The following is an 18,517-nucleotide window of genomic DNA, read 5'->3' as shown; positions in this document are numbered from 1 at the left end:
AACGACACACGGTGACAGTAAAATTGCTAGAAAGTAGTCTAAGCACGTTCATAAATGAAAGACACTGGTGTTTTTATTATAAAAGACAATACTAATTTGAACTCAAAATCTCAGTACTTTAAAATAATAACAACACCAGTAATAATAAAGCTCAGAAGAGAGGTGCTAAAAATACACATCATTTCATGCAGGAAAGAGAATGCGTGTGTATGTATGAGAAAGAAAGAAAGAAAGAAAGAAAGAGAGAGAGCGGAGCAGAACAGAACAGAACAGAGCTGGCACACTGTCACTCTTCAGACTATTCCTAGCAAGCCGTGCATTGAGGCTTTCTCGACTGTGCCTGAAGCCCACAGTCGGGTCTGAGCAAAACTCATCCTGGATTCATGCTAACTAGCAAAAAAAAACTGTACATTTTTATAAAAACTAATTTTAGTTTTTAAAAAAAAAAAAAACAACAACAACAAAAAACATCATATTTTAAAGTTTTATAAGCTACAATGCTTTACAGTCTTTTTCTCCTGAAATTGATGAGATAGAAGCTAAAACGACAGTGAGATAATGAGAGTGCAGCTCCATTTAGAAGTCAGTTCTATTTTTTAGGCACAGATTTTCTCTTGTTTCTGTCATTAAGCCAAAAACCTTCTACCTCAAGGCACCAGTGGGGGTTATAGACCATATGGAACATAAGCAGCATATGGGCCATAATTTTATCCTCATCACCATACCATGAGTCATCAATACTCAGACAGGGGGAGAGAGAGAGACAGGGAGTTTCAAATTCCACACAAGGTTTATCTGTGGTCCTGTGCCTGTCCATTCATCTGTATAGAGGAACTGGTATGCCGCCATGGGTAACTACACTACCATGCGTGCACACATGCCAGCACACACAAACACACACATGCACTATCCTTGTGAAGACTTTCCACTGACATAATTAATGCTATACCTAGACCTAAACCTACAAAACCTTGTTTAAATAGCCCACCAGTTTAAATGGTCACTTGTTGTTCTCACAAAGATAAAAAAAAACAATTAAGTTATGAATAGGTTAATTTTTTTTTTTAAGGTATATATAGAACAGTAAACTGACATTGCAGTATAAAAGGAGACAAGTGTCCAGACACAGAACTGAAGCAGATGGCCTGCCTTGCTCATTGTGACAAACCAATCTGCAGACAAGGCAAAAGCTTATATAAACATATACTATCAGTTCAGACAAAACTGACTTTCACCCAAAGGTTTAGCTCCAAAACCCACATTCTACAGGGCACTCATTTAATAGTCCACAATTTGCGCTGTTCAACCAGTCTTGTCCATGTAATGTGCACAAACTGTTATGGATAAGATTCTTCGCTGGAGCGGCCTGCTTGCTATGCAGTGCTGCCTCTTCTCTTTATTGGTGCGTGGCTCTGCACTCAGAAGCACTTCTACCTCAGTCAAAGTAATTCTATCTCTGTAATTTTAGTCTGAATCACTTTGCTCTCACAATCAAATCTAATTATTTTCCGCTCTTATGCCGCAGGAGATTTTTGGATACAACGCCACACACTTCAGACATTCACCGACATCGGTGATTCAGGTAAAAAGACCTCCTCCTGGTTTGCTATCGTCATCTTTTTCAGAATGTACATTAAGTCAGGTTTCTATAGTTAATTGCGTAACTATGAATAGAAGCTCTCTTTGGCCTATTTCAGTAGCAGAGCAGAAATCAGCTTCAACTTCACTCCCACTCTCACTTTCTTCACTCGGACTCAAGGCTCTTTTCCTTTCTCTTCCTTTGTTTCTACTGTCAGGGACCAAACACTCAGGCATATTCACACAATCATACACTCAGAGCGCACCTTGTGTAACACTCAGGAGTTCTGAGAAGTCTTTGTGTTCTCACACACCATTTGGCTCAGATGCCTCTCCCTGAAGAACTCACCAGAGAACAGTCAAGGATGTGAGTTTTTCTTGCAGAGCACTTGACGTAATCTGAGCATGTACAAGAAAATGGAGGCATTCAGGCTTCTCCAAGCATGATTAAATGATGCTGTGTCTAAAGATAGATCACCAAATCATGCTCACAAACACCGAGCGAGAATACTGATAAGAACAAATGTTTCTCTGTGATGATTATTTCAGCATTGCTATCAGATTATTCCTGAGTCATATTCACATCCCATGAGGGACTTCTGGGTAATGAGCACTTGCTTGAGGCCCTTGCTTAAGTTTGTTTTCCTCTGGGTGCGAGAGATTTCTACCAAGAGACAGATTCAAGTGTACATGTGCACCATTCCCATGACACCTACTGTACATTTACTGTCTTGAAATCTCACAACAAGGATGCAAAAGAGAGAGAACTGCTCAAAAGTGTGTACACAGCAGGAAGTAAAGACTGCCTTATTTAATAACTGGATGCTGGATGAGATTAATGTAGAGAATTCATTTTCATCAAGTAGATTACTGTCAGAGCTGTAATCTTTACAGACAGCATTATGTGATTAATCTGATGACCTTACATGCTAAGAGACCTTATAAAAATAAAAGAAGGTAGAGTGAAATGCCTTTTTAAAGTATTTTCATTAGTACATTACTTTAATAAAGTAAATATAGTCTTTTGGTTAAAAGTCTAACAATTAAGCACATGTTGATTTGGCAATGTTCTATTCCTAGCAATAAATGCTTCAGCTTGCAGGCAGATCTTGTGTCCTTTTAAAATCGTTCCATGAGTGTCAAAAGGATTTAGCTGTTCCAAAATGCTAATCATCATCATCATCATCATCGTCATCACAAGTCATTTATTTGTATACTTGAATTTGTGCTTTGGGTTGTTATTGTGCAAGTGTATGACTGCAGCCAAAAGAAGCCGTTCCATAGTATGATGCTTCCACCACCATACTTCACCATGTAGGTATGGGATTCAGTGGGTGATAAAATAGACCAGAACACATTGTCACATGTTTTTTCTGGTGACTGGATATTTGTTTTGTCAATTTATTTTCTTGAAAGATATTGACGCAACCTCCCTGTTAAGTTTTCGTCTTGTACTTTCGTCAGTTTTGGAGGAACGTCCTGTTCTTTGTAATGTCACTTTGTAATCAGAATCACTTAGCTGATGACAGGGGTGTGATAATTACTTTTAAATCTGAGTTTGAATGGGATTGGTCAATTCTGAGCAGCCAAGTGCCCTGTAGTTAAAAGGTGTGCAGGATATTTTAATTTATTTCTCTATTATTCACCATTTTGTTGGCTGCTATAATACTTATATAAAATCTACACAAGCTGATATCTTTGATCTTGCTTTCATTTTTTTTTACAATCACAAAAACCTGCTACTTTAATAGGGTGTGTAGACTTTTTAAATCCAATGTAATTACTGTATAGACTAATTGTCTTATTTTGTCTGTAAAAAGAAACATATCCCATATTAGTGAGGTGTGAAATAAACAAGTGCACAGCTGTGTTTACAGTGTAGTGGCTTCAGCATGGGATAAGACTGTAAGCAGCTCCTGCAACATGTAAACATGCTGTCGTTGTCTTCTTCCTCTCTTCTTAAGGGCATAACTGAGACATGTGAGCCAACCACCCTACTCGTTTCCCATTTGGTTTATTTTCTCCCTGTCTGGGTGTGTTTGTATACCTTTCAGTCTTGTCTGTGCTTCACAAATGAAAAGCAGTTCTGTAAAGTGTTCGTACTGCCAGGAACATGACATCATCGCACATCAAACAGATGTTATCACATGACATGGGGAATGTTCTTGGATAAAAGACACGCATATATGCACATTTACATACTCACTAAAGCGTGGAGGCCTGCAGTGCCCTATGTTTCTAGTTAGGTCTGTGATCCATCTCGCACAGCTCAAATCGCTTTGATGCTAATAGTGTTTGGGATTTTAGATCCTCCATGCTTATTGTTTACAGGTATTAGCTACTGGAATGGAATGTGACTCTAGGTGAAGTGCCTTCCACAGCCAAATGTTCTTCACAGACTCAGGTCAAGAATCAGGACCATGATCAAGATTTGTTCACAGAAACCAGATTAGTCCTGAGAGTTTATTGGTTGTCCAAAAGCACAGCAAGGATGTGAAATCATCTTTATTTCTTCCTTTAATCAGACTCAGGGGCCTGCATGACCTTTGTTTCAGTGAAGTTTTATTCAATACTACATGATAGATAATGTTTCTTTCTAATCTGTGCTTCATGTTCTTTTGTCTGTCAGAAATTGTTCAGATGAACAAGACGGGGTTAACAAGCTAGCTAAACTGAGCCAGATGGTTAAAAATCACAGGTCATGTAAGCAAAGGGTTTCAATCACTCACCATCACCTAGTAATAGTTTGAAATACAAAATTACAGAGAAACTCGCTTCCTGTTATCACTGGTCTATTATCATGACTTTGTCAGCTAAACCTCTAATGGGTTATGATACAAACTACAGATATGCACAGAACTGTTAATCCCCACTCCTTTTCTATCCCGGAAGGAAGTGACCAATCTTGGCCACTCCTGAAATTATTTTCTGTTTGTACTCACCTGCAATATTTTCTAATGAAAACCAGTAGAAAACGAAATACTTGAGTGATTTGCCAATATATCAATCGTCGGATACATTCCCGTGTTAATGAATATGCCCTTTGTTCATCCCTTGAACTTCTATCTGACCATTCGGCTGCAAGTCAGATCCTGTGACTTATTTGTCAATCACAAGTAATCTTGTAACTCAAACGTCAAACTCCTAAGTCATCTGACCATCGTCATTAATTCATTCATCAGTAAGTAAACCCCTTACCTGTTCAGCCAGACAAACATTAAAATGCCATCATTCCTGAATCATTTTTTCCTCTTATAATATAATTCAGGACTCTTTCAGTCTCTCACTCCTGTTTGGTGTTTTTATGCTCCAAAGATCTTTCTCACTCCTAAAGGCTCTGTTTCCTATCAGTCACTGCGTAGATGGATGTCTTCCGATGGAGCATGGTAATGTTTGAATCACGAATCCTGCCAAAGGATTGGAACTGCAAGGCCAAGGTTTTATTTCTCCTATACAGTGAATACATTTGTACATAACGTGGCGCAAAATATGAATGAGAATTTCAACCTATCTAGATAAAAAACTTACAACATGGCACCCTTGCTGAGACTGAGCCTGTAACTAACCTGGTGTATGATGTATGAGTAAACAAATTTCCTGTCTGAATCAACACTGCTAACACATTACTGACTGTGAGACAATGTAATAGTAATGCCAAAATAATTCAAAACCTCTCAGCAGCATTATATTATAAAGTAGATTTTTTTTCCCAAACTCTCGCATTGCCACCTTTCATCTCTAGAAATTCTATTTAAGTTGGCTGGTTTATTTTTTTCCACTTAATAGGCAAGATATTTTAGTTGCTCAATCATAAATTAGGTGGCTACTGAAATTATAGTCAGCCAACTTACTCCACTGTTAACTAAAGAAATAAGGGTTCATATAACATCCAAATTAACTTTAACCAACTAACTGGCTAATGGGGTGTTTTGAGTGAGTGAGGAGAGACAAGTACTTTTCTGTTTGCTATGCTGTGCAGAATATGTATGCTATAGCAGCATTAGCTACCGCTTGACACAGCTTACACAATACCAGTATGTGTGCAGCTACAATTTTTCTCATGTCTCATCTGACCACTACTGTATTTCTGTGCAATTGTGTATTGTTTATTTTAGCAATAACTGTGACGAATCTAACCAGCTATCGTTCCTTTAAGACGCTTTTCGTGGCTACGTTCTTCAGGCTTTTTCATCTACGGTTGCACAAAAATGTTATGAAAGGTAGCAATTTGTCCACTGCAGATACCTGTTGAGACTTCTCACACTTCTCACAATCTCTTACACCTTGATATTTGCAACAGTAGATTAACCAAGGCGAGGACAGAGTGTTAATCTACAACTACTAAAAAGTGCTTCCTTAATACCATAATTCTATTTGAGAGGTCTGTACCTTTCCTCTTACCCCAATGTTAGGTACACAACTTAATAACAAACTCAGTACAGCTGCCAGAAAAAGAACAATCAGCTTTTTTTGAACAATTAACAGTAACCATAAGAAAACCTTAAGAGTGTTACAGTGCTTTGGAGAAACTTCATCTCTTGCTTCTTCTCTCTCTCTCCATCAGTCACACACATCACAGGCATGCAGCCATGTATAAGGTCATACTCACTGTGTGTCTTGAACATCTTGCTCAGCTTGAATTGTGGCTTTAACCTCTGGATCTGCAGTACACAGAGACACCTCGTGAAGCCTCAGTGACCGTGTGTGCTCTTCTTCTTCCACATTTGTCTCTGCATCTTTCTTTACTGCATGCTGTGTGTCCTCCTCTCCGGGCTGAACTCGAGTGAAAAGAAACAGGCTGCCCAAGCGCCTGAAGAAGCTGTCTACAGGGGGCAGTGGAGAACAGGGCTCAGAGGCAGGGGGGGTAATGGTAGGAGGGTCACTCTCTGCATCCCCCTGAACACTGCCCTCGTGATCACACACACCGTCTCCCTCCAGTGCACCGTCCTGTTCCGGGTGCTCCAGTGCCTTAATGTTGCGAGAGAAACAGAGAGAGTAAGAAAAAAAGGAAAATGCAGCCGTATTAGATTTTCTGGGTCTAGCATTTAGCCGGTAGTGTGATTAGCGGTGATCGCTGAAAGCACCTCATTGGCTCTCTCGGGCTGCACTGTTCCAGCCTCCACTGCTTCTATACTGCAAATGGAACTGAGACAGCAGCATGTTCACCCTCCCCCCCTCCCCCTTCCTTCCCCTCACCCACCAGTCCTGCCCACTGCAATGTTAACTCTTTCAGGTCCATACAGCAGAGAGGGTTTTAGAATGAGTTTGCCATGATTTCAATCAATAGCTACATTGGTAGCATTCTGAAAAAATATTTGAATAATCCATGATTCATTAAGAACGGTCATCTTTGGTGCCGATGTTTTACGCCGCATATAGCTGTTAAACAAAGTCCAGTAGCTTTTAACAGACTACTGAGGTCAAATTTAAGACCACTTCCTTTACTTGAACAAAACCACCTGATCTGGTTGAGCTTCTAGAAAAAACATTACCCAATGAATTCAGGTACCAAAGACTAACTATGTGTTCATATACAGTAGATATAAAAAGTCTACACACCCCAGTTAAAACTACAGGTTTTTGTGATGTAAATAATGAAACCAAGATAAATTGTGTCTGAGCTTCTCCAGCTTTCGTGTGGTTTTGAAAAACAAATATGGATTTATTTTTCTCATTTGTGTGTGATTTGGAGGAGAGTTTTTATAATAAATTCATCTGTAAGTTTGTATACCCCTCTCAATAGGATTTAGAGCTGGGCCATTCCATAATGCTGATCATAATAACGCTTGAATTTGTGCTCCTCTGGGTTGTTATCGTGCTGGAAGACAATAGACAGTCTAACTATAACACCAGGGGTGTGCAATGCTATCAGAAAAAGGCAGGTGAGGAAACAGGTTTTCAATCCAATCAAGCAAGAGCCACGCCTGATTCCACGTGTTTAATCACTCGAGCTTGGCTACCAGTAGACTCAGGAGTGTCTTATGCCAAATTGGTCTGAAAACCTGCACCCACACCGGCCCTTTGCAGATAATATTGGACACCCCTTTTCTAACACACACCTACAGGATTTATGTATAAACAGATTGGTTTTTGGAGCTTTCCATGATTCCTTCCATCTTGCCTTAGTCCCAGCTGGAGAGAAGCAGCTATATTGTCTCTACACCAAACATATCTTTCAGAATTATGCTCAACCTTGGTCTAATCAGACTCTAACACATTCTTAAAACGGGCTTGGATGGGGGCTTTTTTGTGTGTGAAAACATTTTTACATTCAGAGAACAACTGGTAATACCCAGATATTCTTGATGTTCCTACAACTCATTGAAGGTTATCATAGGTCTCTTGGCAGCCACTCTGATTTTTTATATTGGGATGCCCAAAAGTTGGTAAAAGTTCTGGCATAATTTAAACTGGTCTCATTTTCTAACAGCAAAAAAAAAATATGCAATTTTATCAGCATTGTGTAGACATTTAGAATACAATTAATAATACAGCTCCAACTTAGATTCAGCACTATGCTACTCAGAGGAATGAAAAATAATGTTTATTTTTAGATGATTATAAAAAATATACATGCCAAGGGAATGTAAATTATTGCTTAGCCTTCCTCATTTCATGCTAGTTCATGTCTCAGGAGAATTCCAACAACAAGCAAAACACTTTCTAATCCGATGAGATTTGAAGCTTAGCATATTTTGGGCACTTCAGGCAGCTGTTTCCCTGTGAGCACACAGAATAGGTCTACAGTAGAGAGGCCCTAGTTCCTATTCAATAAAATATCCCAGTCATTAAAAACGTAAGACAGCAGTATGAGGTCATGTACGAGAACATAAGGAACAAAAATGGGGGCATTGTTTGAGTCTTTACACAGCATTATTACACATATTTGCTCACGATCATATCTACACCTAATCCACATAGCACCTGAACAACAACCCACGATGACGATCCAACCCACGACAACAACAAAACGATGTCATGTGCGAGCTGCGCCACTCCCGTTTCAACATTGAGTGCTGCAGGAAGCTCGTCAGGAAGCTGAAGAGGAAGGAGAGCAAGTTTCACAGTGGCCTTAGCGCTGATGAGCGCATTCACAGGCTGTTTGTACTGCTGACACAACACCCGTGGAGGAAAATCAGACACAGGCTTAACTTGGCTGATGCTGGCCCACATAGCAAGCTGTCTGTACCGAGAGGAATGGTGTTTAAAAAACAACTCCGAAAACCAAGTACAAGACCTCAATTTCGCTGCCTGCTGTGGTGACACTGTGGATACAGCTCTGAGCAGACGATCGTAACATTGTGAGCTCAAATCCCAGTACTGTCAGAAAACCACCACTGAGCTGTTAAGCAAAGCTGGCAGCTGCTCAGGATTAGATCCTGTCTCAGATGTAAGTCACCCTGGGATAGAGTGTGAAATCCATACCAAGTTAATCATCAGAAAAAACAAAGTCAAATTGGGTAAGAAATGGAACAAGACTTAATGCAGGCTGTAGTTTATTATTTACTGCTAAGAGTTAATGTTTATTTGTCGTGTCTAACTGAAAAGCTGAAGTATAAAGAAAAGACTTAAGCAGCTGCTAGTAGTCAGGTCTAACCAGTGATCTGTGAAATCTTGTATCTGGGTGATGAATTAAAGCTCAACAAACACATCTATGTGGCAAATTTTCCAGGCACATTGCACCTTCAAGCCATACATTCAAGCCATTAACATTCAAGCCATTAACTTTCTATCCCTACCCAACCTCATTCATACACACAAACCCTAACATAAGATCAGTTTTAGAACTGTACAATTAATTTTTCTAATTATGGACTTGCAGATAGGTCATAGAGGCAAAAGCAACAGGAGTTACTTGTTACTTAATTTGCAAGTGTTTGCTCTTAGAAATGAACGGTCTAACCCACAGATGAACACTAGGATTTAAAAGGAATGCATGCCAAGCTTTTAAGATGCCCCGGAGCTGTATTTTATGTAATCATTTGCACACAAATTTAGAACACATGAAAATTTAAAAGAATTCAAGCGGAACTGTAAAACAGATTTATCAAAGGTGTTGCGTAAAAAATTGAGTGTCCTGCACAGAACCCTGACCTCCACCTAACTGAACACCTTGAGAAGGAACTGAAACACTGACTACATGCAGGCCTCCTCAATAGGGCTGGGCGATATGGCTGAAAACTGTATCACAATATCAGTGTTTCATATCGGTCGATATCGATAATTATTGCTATTTTTTATGACCCATTTAAAATAAGGACCAGGAGAAAAAAAAATTTACATTCAAACATTTTTATTTTAAACGTAACCTTCCTCTGATCATAATCCCCTCAGTTATTAAGACAGAAATGTGAACAACCATGGAAATATCAAATAATTAAAATGTAAACATAAGTCTAAAGTCACAATGAAAACTTAATTATCTCTTAACATTTAAGGTGCAAAACGAAAAAAAAAATGTAAGAAATGTTTAATAAAGTGTAATAAAATAGCGGGACAACGTTCTTGCATAATTTGCAGACGACATTGGTCTGACTATGGTCAGACTTATAATATCCAAAAAACTGCCATACTGGCGAGCTGACTTTTCCTCTTTTATTTACAATTTCCTCGCTCGCTGCGGTGCTCATTTTCTGCTTATCAGTCGCCGGTTACTGAAGAGGAATCCAGCAGACCAGCACGAGACAACGATATGGCGCAACCAAACATGATACTGATACATGACTGGCTGTTAGTGTGTCACTCCCTACGTTGCTAGGTTACCAGAGAGCGAGTGCCTTTGTTAATGCAACCAAACTTGCTTCGCCACCTCTGTTTTCTTCTGACGAAGAATAAAAAACTAACATAATAAATAAAATAAAACATAAAAAAAAAAATTTATAATAAACTTAACATAATAAAAAATCGAACGTTTAATCTAACATTTTTTATTGATATCGATCACGTGTCTATCGTGATACATATCGTTATCGTTTTATTGCCCAGCCCTACTCCTCACCAAACATCACTAAATAACCTCACTAATGCTTTTGTGGATGAATGAGCACGAATCCCCACAGCCATGTCCCAAAACCAAGTGAAAAACGTTCCTGAAACAATAGAGGCTGTTATAGCAGCAAAGATGGGACAATCACTGGAATGGGATGTTCAAAAAGTACATATGATTGTCCTGGTTAGTTTTACACATTGTTTTAACTGAATAAGATCAACTAAACTAAAATAAATTAATACCAGGGGAAGAAGCAAACTGAGCACAAAGGAGCATACTGTAACTGACTCAAAGCACGCATGAATTTAGAAAAAGTGATACCAAAACATTGCAAGAGGTTCATCTGGTGCCGAAGGTTTAAAATAAAATGAACTCTGTAAGCCAAATATTAATGATTTAATTGTACAAAATATTTTTCAAATGCAATTATTATTTAATAATTGAATAAAACTGTTTAAAAATTTGTTGTTCAAAAAATTTACTTTAATTTTGCTTTTTTTGTTTTTTGCCTTATATACAGTGCATCACGCTTCACTTTTTTCTACATTTTGTTATGTTACAGCCTCATTCCAAAATGGATTAAATTCATTATATTCCTCAAAATTCTACAAACAATACCCTATGATAACAAGGTTAAAGAAGTTTGTTTAAAATCTTTGCAAATTTATTAAAAATAAATAAATAAATAAATGAATAAATGAATAAATAAATAAAACACATGTACATAAGTATTCAGTCTCGTAGTTTGCCATGACACTCAAAAGTGAGCTCAGGTGCATCCTATCATCCTTGAGATGTTTCTACAACTTGATTGGAGTCTACCTGTGATAAATCTGGAAAGGCACACACCTGTCTATATAAGGTCCCACAGTTAACAGTGCATGTCAGAACACAAACCAAGCCATGAAGGCCAAGGAATTGTCTGCAGACCTCTGAGACAGTAGTGTATCGAGGCACAGATCTGGGGAAGGGTACAGAAAAATCTCTGCATCATTGAAGGTCCCAATGAGCATAGTGGCCTCCATCATCTGTAAATAGAAGAAGGTTTGAACCACCAGAACTGTTCCTAGAGTGGGACGCCTGGCCCAACTGAGCGATCAGGGTAGAAGAACTTTAGTCAAGGAGGTGTCCAAGAACCCGATGGTCACTCTGACAGAGCTCAAGCATTTCTCTGTGGAGAAACGAGAACCTCCCGGAAGAACAACCAATCTCTGCAGCACTCCACCAATCAGGCCTGTATGATAGAGTGGCCAGACGGAAGCCACTCCTCAGTAAGAGGCACATGATGGCCCATTTTGCCAAAAAGTCACATGAAGGCCTCCCAGACCATGAGAAACAAAATTCTCTGGTCTGATGAAACAAAGATTCAACTCTTTGGACTGAATAGTTCATAACTGTTCACTTGGACGATACCATCCCTACAGTAAAGAATGATGATGGCAGCAGCATGCTGTGGGGATGTTCTTCAGCAGCAGGAAATGGGAGACAAGTCAGGATCGAGGTAAATATGATTGCAGCAATGTACAGAGACATTTTTGATGAAAACCTGCTCCAGAGCGCTCCGGACCTCAGACTGGGGTTCATCTTCCAACAGGACAAAGACCCTAAGCACACAGCCAAGATAACTAAGGAGTGTCCTTGAGTGACCCAGCCAGAGCCAAGAACCCAACTGAACATCTCTGGAGAGATCTGAAAATGGTTGTGCACTTGACCTGATGGAGCTTGAGAGGTCCTGCTGATGGAGCTTGAGAGGTCCCACAAAGAAGAATGGGAGAAATTGCCCAAAAATAAGTGTGCCAAGCTTGTAGAATCATACACAAAAAGACTTGAGGCCGTAATTACTGCCAAAGGTGCCTTAACAAAGCATTGAGCATAAGGCTTTGAAGAATTATGTACGTGATTTTTTTTTTCCTGTTTTTTTATTTATAATAAATTTGCATTTTCAAACAAACTTCTTTCACATTGTTTTTATTGGATATTGTTTGTAAAACTTTGAGGAAAATAATAAATTTCATCCATTTTGAAATAAGGCTGTAACATAAAATGTGGGAAAATGAAGCACTCAATTCTTTCGGGATGAACTGTAGCATTTTTCCTTTTGCAATCTTTGCTTCAGACATTTTTATAGGGGACGGCAGGTTGTAGAACATGTTCACTTTAAATCTCTAGTGGCCAACTGATTTTGGAGTGGGAGTGTGCTCTGACAGTTAGACATGCCCACCTCATTAACAGTAAAGCATTCTGAGAAAGATTATAAAGAGATAGCTGTACTAGAAAAAGCTGAAAAAGAATACACTTTGTGAAGGAACTGTTTGTAGATGTACTCACACACATCTCTTTATCATACAGTCTTCATTCCATCAAAACAACTCATAATACAAGAGACTTTGTCATACTTTACCTGTGCTCCAGGTGATGTACTTAGGAAAGGTTCAGGTGACAGACTTGAGTCATATGACTGGCTGGTAGTGCTATCATCTTCAAGTATCTCACTGCAATGCCAAAGGGAGAGAAGACATATAGCAATGAGAAAAATCATACAAATGACAGAACTACAGCATTTGAAATACGGGCAAAGCCATGAATAGTTGGAATAGTCACTAAGGGCGTTGACCAGATATACCTGGTAACCACAGTAGAGATGTTTGAATGCACTGGACAGTCTTGGAGTAGTGTGGTTTACATGAATCTTTGGTGTTGCATGGAAATCTAGAGAAGTGTCTTTGGACAGATTAACTGTGAAACTTTTAAAAATAACAGGGGACCACAGGGTCTCCTCAGCCTCACAGGAGGAGTGCAGGAGTACAGGGTATCAGGATCATTATTTTGTACAATCTGGTCACCGTATGAGTGCATTTAGTGTTGACCTTAAGTCAAAACTTAGGCTGTGATCTCACGGGTGAGTCCAGAACCTGCTACTAGTTGATATTGGATCAGCTGGGGATCCCCCAGGAAGAGTCAGAATCTATCACGGGGGATACAGAAGTCACATTACTGACCTTCTCACTCTTTTGAACAACAATCTCCAACCAGGAGAAGCAAAAGAAAACAAACCAATGAAGAAGCAAACAATAAAACAGACGAATGAATAAATGAGCAAGTGAATAATTTTTAACTCCTATTTATGTAAGTGTAAAAAAAAAAAAAAACAACAACTTTAAACCACAGAACAAGCTGAAGAGATTTGAACAATAAAATTGCATGAATAATGCAAAATAGCTTAGGGGCCACAGGAACACAAATTCTCTGCACTTTCATGTTATGTACAGAGCAATGACTTGTGTGGATTTGAGAAATGCCACAACACAGAGTCAGGGGGAAAAAGTTGCTCTATGAGGAACTGAAGATCTTTTTGAAGAGTCTCAGTTCGGAGTGCCTTCCTGTATAGCCCCATATTTTAAAGGAACAAAGCCCCAAAAAAATCTAACGTGTCTTTGATATATGCAACATTTATGGGTCTTGATTTTAGTCAACTGATTTATGGCGGGTGCTAGTCAGTGAATTTTTCAATGTAACTTTTATCACAACATTTCATATAGACCCAATAATGTTATTGTATTTATGTGGATTTACTGAAGGTTACAAGAAATCATTTAATATCAGCTTACACACGTGTCACTTTCCAGGCCTAATTTACTTTGTACATATTTTTGTCCAATAACATTAGCTTGTTAACTGCTTGCTTATCTCCGCTATTTTGGCAATCTGCCACAAAAGATGTGATTTGGTGGACACCAGGGAAAGGTTGATGAGGTGATTTGTTCATTTAGGTGGGTAGTTAGTTTAATTTACAGAGTGTATACTTATGTACTTCCTACATACTTTTTATTTCAGGAATTCAAATAGAAATTAGGATGGCCAAGTATCAAGAAGTAAACTTGCAGTAAAAGACAAAAAGAGCAAATTAATGTTGTCAACTGAGTTCATGTTGTTAGTAAATTGTTCATTAAAGATATGGAGTTTATAACGGTCATCAACCAAACAGTAAACAATTATAATACCTTAAAAATGTACAGGGGCAATTTTAGCTTATCCCAATACAAATTAAAATGTAAAATTGTTGGGGGGGATGAATGATTTAATTTTATATACATATATAATACTCTGAGCATTAAATTCTTAATAAAAGAATCTTTTTATTAATACTTAAATAATTAATATCTAAATAAAAGCTGAAGTACTTTGAAACATCTGTCTAGAGAAACTTCCATTACTTCTGACTACTTTAGCAACTAAACTGGACTAAATGCTAAAACTTTAGAAGTCAATTTAGACAAAATCGTCTAAGATATAAATAAATGTAATGTGAAATGGAAATGTGAGTGTCAGGTTCCTTGTGATCTCCATCGGGCAGACACAGGAGTGAGTGTTAAAGGATGCAATACAAGCAGTGACAATGCTAACTGACCCACCCTTCAGTGTGAGACACAGTATTGAGTTACCCAGCAGACAGAGCACTTTCCCCTGCTCATGTACCTGCTCTAGCCCCAAAACGCTTTGTATTGTGGCTCTTGTACAGCTTCCTCTCATGTGATTGCTCTTAGTGTAGGAATGTTTAGTGTTAATGTGGACACTGTAAAGCACTTAATTAATTAAGTAAAGTAATTAACAATGTACAAACTGATGCAGGAGGGAAGTCACACCTATTCACACCAGACACACCTATTCACACCAGACACACCTATTCACACACATACATAAATACATATATATATATATATATATATATATATATATATATATATATATATATATATATATATATATACACACACACACACACACACACACACACACGTTGTAGGGCTGTCACACAAACAAAAACAGTTCTTCCCCACAGTTAATCACTTTAGAAGCCTTTGCTAAGTTAAAAGAGCTCACCTATGTTCACACTCCGGCTCTGTTTTGTCTTGTTCTCCTGGTTTATTTTTTGAAAACAATCTCAAAAAGTTCCTCGGGAAGTCTTCATGCCACGACCGCTGTCTTTTCAATCCGGCCATTTCTAGTCCAAAGAACCCAGCGACACGTGAGTATAATAAATATAAACACAATGAAAAGTACTACTTTAAAACTTCAGTCCCATGTTTAAACGCTCTCAAAACGCGGTCTACGGGCGTTTTCATTAGCTGGACTTGCTTCCACTGTGTCGGCGTGGTGTTGCATCCAGACAGAGGCTGCGTCCTGAAGCGCATACTAGAGTACTACACGTAAAGTAGTACAGTAACTAACACTATACCTACACTCTAGACATACTATTTAGTAAGCTAGTATGCTGTTCAGGACGTAGCCGTAGACTTTTAGAGGAAGTGAGGGAGGAGTCAGCTACAAAGTAACTCCACACAACGTTAAGAAAAGGTTCAGTTGTTGTTGGGTTTTTTTTTATCCCATTAATTTTACTTAAGCATTATAGCACTAAAATTTCTGATTTAGCTTTAACCTAATGTGCATTTTTTGTGGAGTAAAACTTTAAGCTGAAATAGTTTATGGGTTTAAATACCCTTTGTATTTAAAGACACATTATAGAACATTATATAGTGGAGAAAATGCATTTCTAAAGTCTTTATTAGCATATGCATGGTCAAGTGTGGTCTTTGTTTGTTTGTTTGTTTGTTTGTTTGTTTGTTTGTTTGTTTGTTTCTCACAAGAAACCACTGTGTCCTGACAGAATAAGTCAGGAAGACAGACACTACATACATTCTGCTAGTGTTATATTATATAATAAGGCAATGGACTTGACTAAGAGGGAGCTTATTTCTTCTGTAATGCAATTGGAGTCCATTTAGAGGTGAAGAACCTTTCCAGGTTATTTAAGGACTGTCTCACAAGCTTCCAGCCTCATGCTCATACCTGAGACAGATCAGTTGTCAGCCAAGGTATAATGCATCTGTTCTGCAGTTTGTGGGTCAGACACATCATCTCTAATGCACTGGCTCCCTCTGCTGCTTAGTGCTGAAACACTGCCATGGTCATTTATAAGGTTATTAACTGTCTAAGACCTCCACTAGACACCATTACACTGATATTACATGTTTACACTATGGTATGATTGTGTACTTTGGTATGATGATAAATAAATCTTAAATAGTAAATGAATGTCAATAATATTTTTCTATAGTGGACAGCATGGTGATACAGAGAGTAGTGTCAATCACAGTATCTATCTCTGGTTCCTCCCACCTCCTAAAATCATAGTATTCCCAGTTTTCTAGGATGCGCTCAGGATTCACCACAACACCGACCAGAATAACTAATTTATTGAAGATGAATGAAGGAACTTTAAAAATGAATGAATTCATTAAAACACATTTCTAGGTGCATGTTGTCTTAAATATGCCTCAAGATTTAAACAATGTACTTTACATATTAAGACAAGATAAACTCTAATTAAAAGTGTAATTTAGGTTAGTTCAGAGTCAGTATAAGCATGTTTTCCAATAAATAATTAATATATTCACAGGCAGGTTACATGAACATTACACACACACACAGAGAGAGACAGAGAGAGAGAGAGAGAGAGAGAGAGAGAGAGAGAGAAAATATCTGGTAGTATTGCTCCCTGCATGTGAAAATAATTCCTTGTGTTCTGCACATTATTCTTTGTGTTCTGCACATTTCTGGGCTGTGGGTTAAGAAGGCTAGACAGAAGCCCTTTCATCCAAACCTGCAAACATTTTTGCTACCAAACGTGTTAGAATGTGATAGGACAATGTTTGGCACAATAATACGACAATTTATCACCTAAAGAATGCCACAATAAAGCATGGTAGAGGCAGCATCATGGTGTGATTTAAGAGCCCAGATATAAATCCTACACAAATCTTGTGGAATGTTTGAAGAGGAACGTGCACAGGAGATTTTCACACAATTTGATCATTTCAGCATAGGTTTTTTGCATGAAACAATGGAATAGAATTTCCTGAACAAAATGTGAGTTTCTTTTACAAAAAGACTAAACAGTGCTTTATTACAAGCAAATGGCATTTACTTTTAAAGGGTATTAGTTAAAGTGGTCTGCACTCTTATGCAACCAGTTTTTTGCAAGTTGATTTACTTCTTTTTTCTGTCTTTTTACAAAAATATTTTGGCAAAAAATTGCTTTTTATTTGTTTTTCCACTTGCATTTTTTGGTTGCGATACATTACGATCAAGTGCAAATTGAAAAATTATAACTTGTGAGGAATTCTATGCAAACAAAATAAGGCAGAAGCTTTTAAGTCTATACCCACCTTTGAATAAAAGGCTTCTAATTTGAGTAAATGTGAGCTTGTTTAACTAATTACCCTGTAATCGTGCAGGTCACTGGGGTGTAAGGGACTGCGAGTATGGACTAAGAGGCTTCAGCATTCTCCACGTCTGTAAGGCTCTTTCAAAATGGAAAATGGGAGCTTGTAACATTGCACAGAGCCAACACAGATAATAGCTATAATTTTAAACAGACACTTTCTGAAATAAAACATTGTTGTTGATTTGCAGGGGATAAAAAGAATGGCTTTAATTACAGGGGCATTTATAACATTTATTAATACAAAGCTGAATCTGAAAGCTATTCCTGTTCCCCCACTAACAGGCAAAGGAAACAGAACAGTGTAAGTAAATTATCTGTTTATTTTAACCTTAATAAATCTTAATGCAAGGCTTGTTCTCAGTACAGCCAGAGCCAGCAGTGTGCTTATTTTTTCTAGGGGAGATTCATAGGAAACATGTTTAACTAAAGGAAAAGGAGTCTGAGCCAATGCTGTCCTTTATCACTGCTGTGCTCCAGTGCCTACTTTATATCAGAGGGTTTCATTGCAAACTCAGCAAGACAACACGTATGCACACATTTATTCTAGATATCTTGTTTATCCACTCTCCCTGTTTGCTGTTTTAGCTTTTAGTGGAATTTTCTGTTGATGTTTGAGGCAGGACACATGGAACTGGGGTTTTAGCCTGTGTCTATAAACCAGCATG

At 38.2% G+C, this 18,517-nt stretch overlaps 1 protein-coding gene across 1 annotated transcript in view; it reads right to left on the bottom strand.

Moving 5' to 3' along the window:
- Nucleotides 1–15,807, bottom strand: part of LOC132863563 (uncharacterized) — a 34,507-nt gene extending 18,700 nt beyond the window's left edge. Inside the window, exons 1-3 of the mRNA XM_060896437.1 lie at nt 15,449–15,807; nt 12,969–13,059; nt 6,188–6,546 (exon numbers count right to left, since the gene is read on the bottom strand). Of these exons, the coding sequence (XP_060752420.1) occupies nt 6,188–6,546; nt 12,969–13,059; nt 15,449–15,567 (569 nt within the window). The 5' untranslated portion in view covers nt 15,568–15,807. The remainder of the gene's footprint in view (nt 1–6,187; nt 6,547–12,968; nt 13,060–15,448) is intronic.
- Nucleotides 15,808–18,517: the final 2,710 nt, after the last annotated feature.

This window comes from Tachysurus vachellii, chromosome 20 (assembly GCF_030014155.1).
Source record: "Tachysurus vachellii isolate PV-2020 chromosome 20, HZAU_Pvac_v1, whole genome shotgun sequence".
Lineage (NCBI taxonomy): Eukaryota > Metazoa > Chordata > Actinopteri > Siluriformes > Bagridae > Tachysurus > Tachysurus vachellii.
This window is presented reverse-complemented; position numbering and strand designations above follow the sequence as displayed.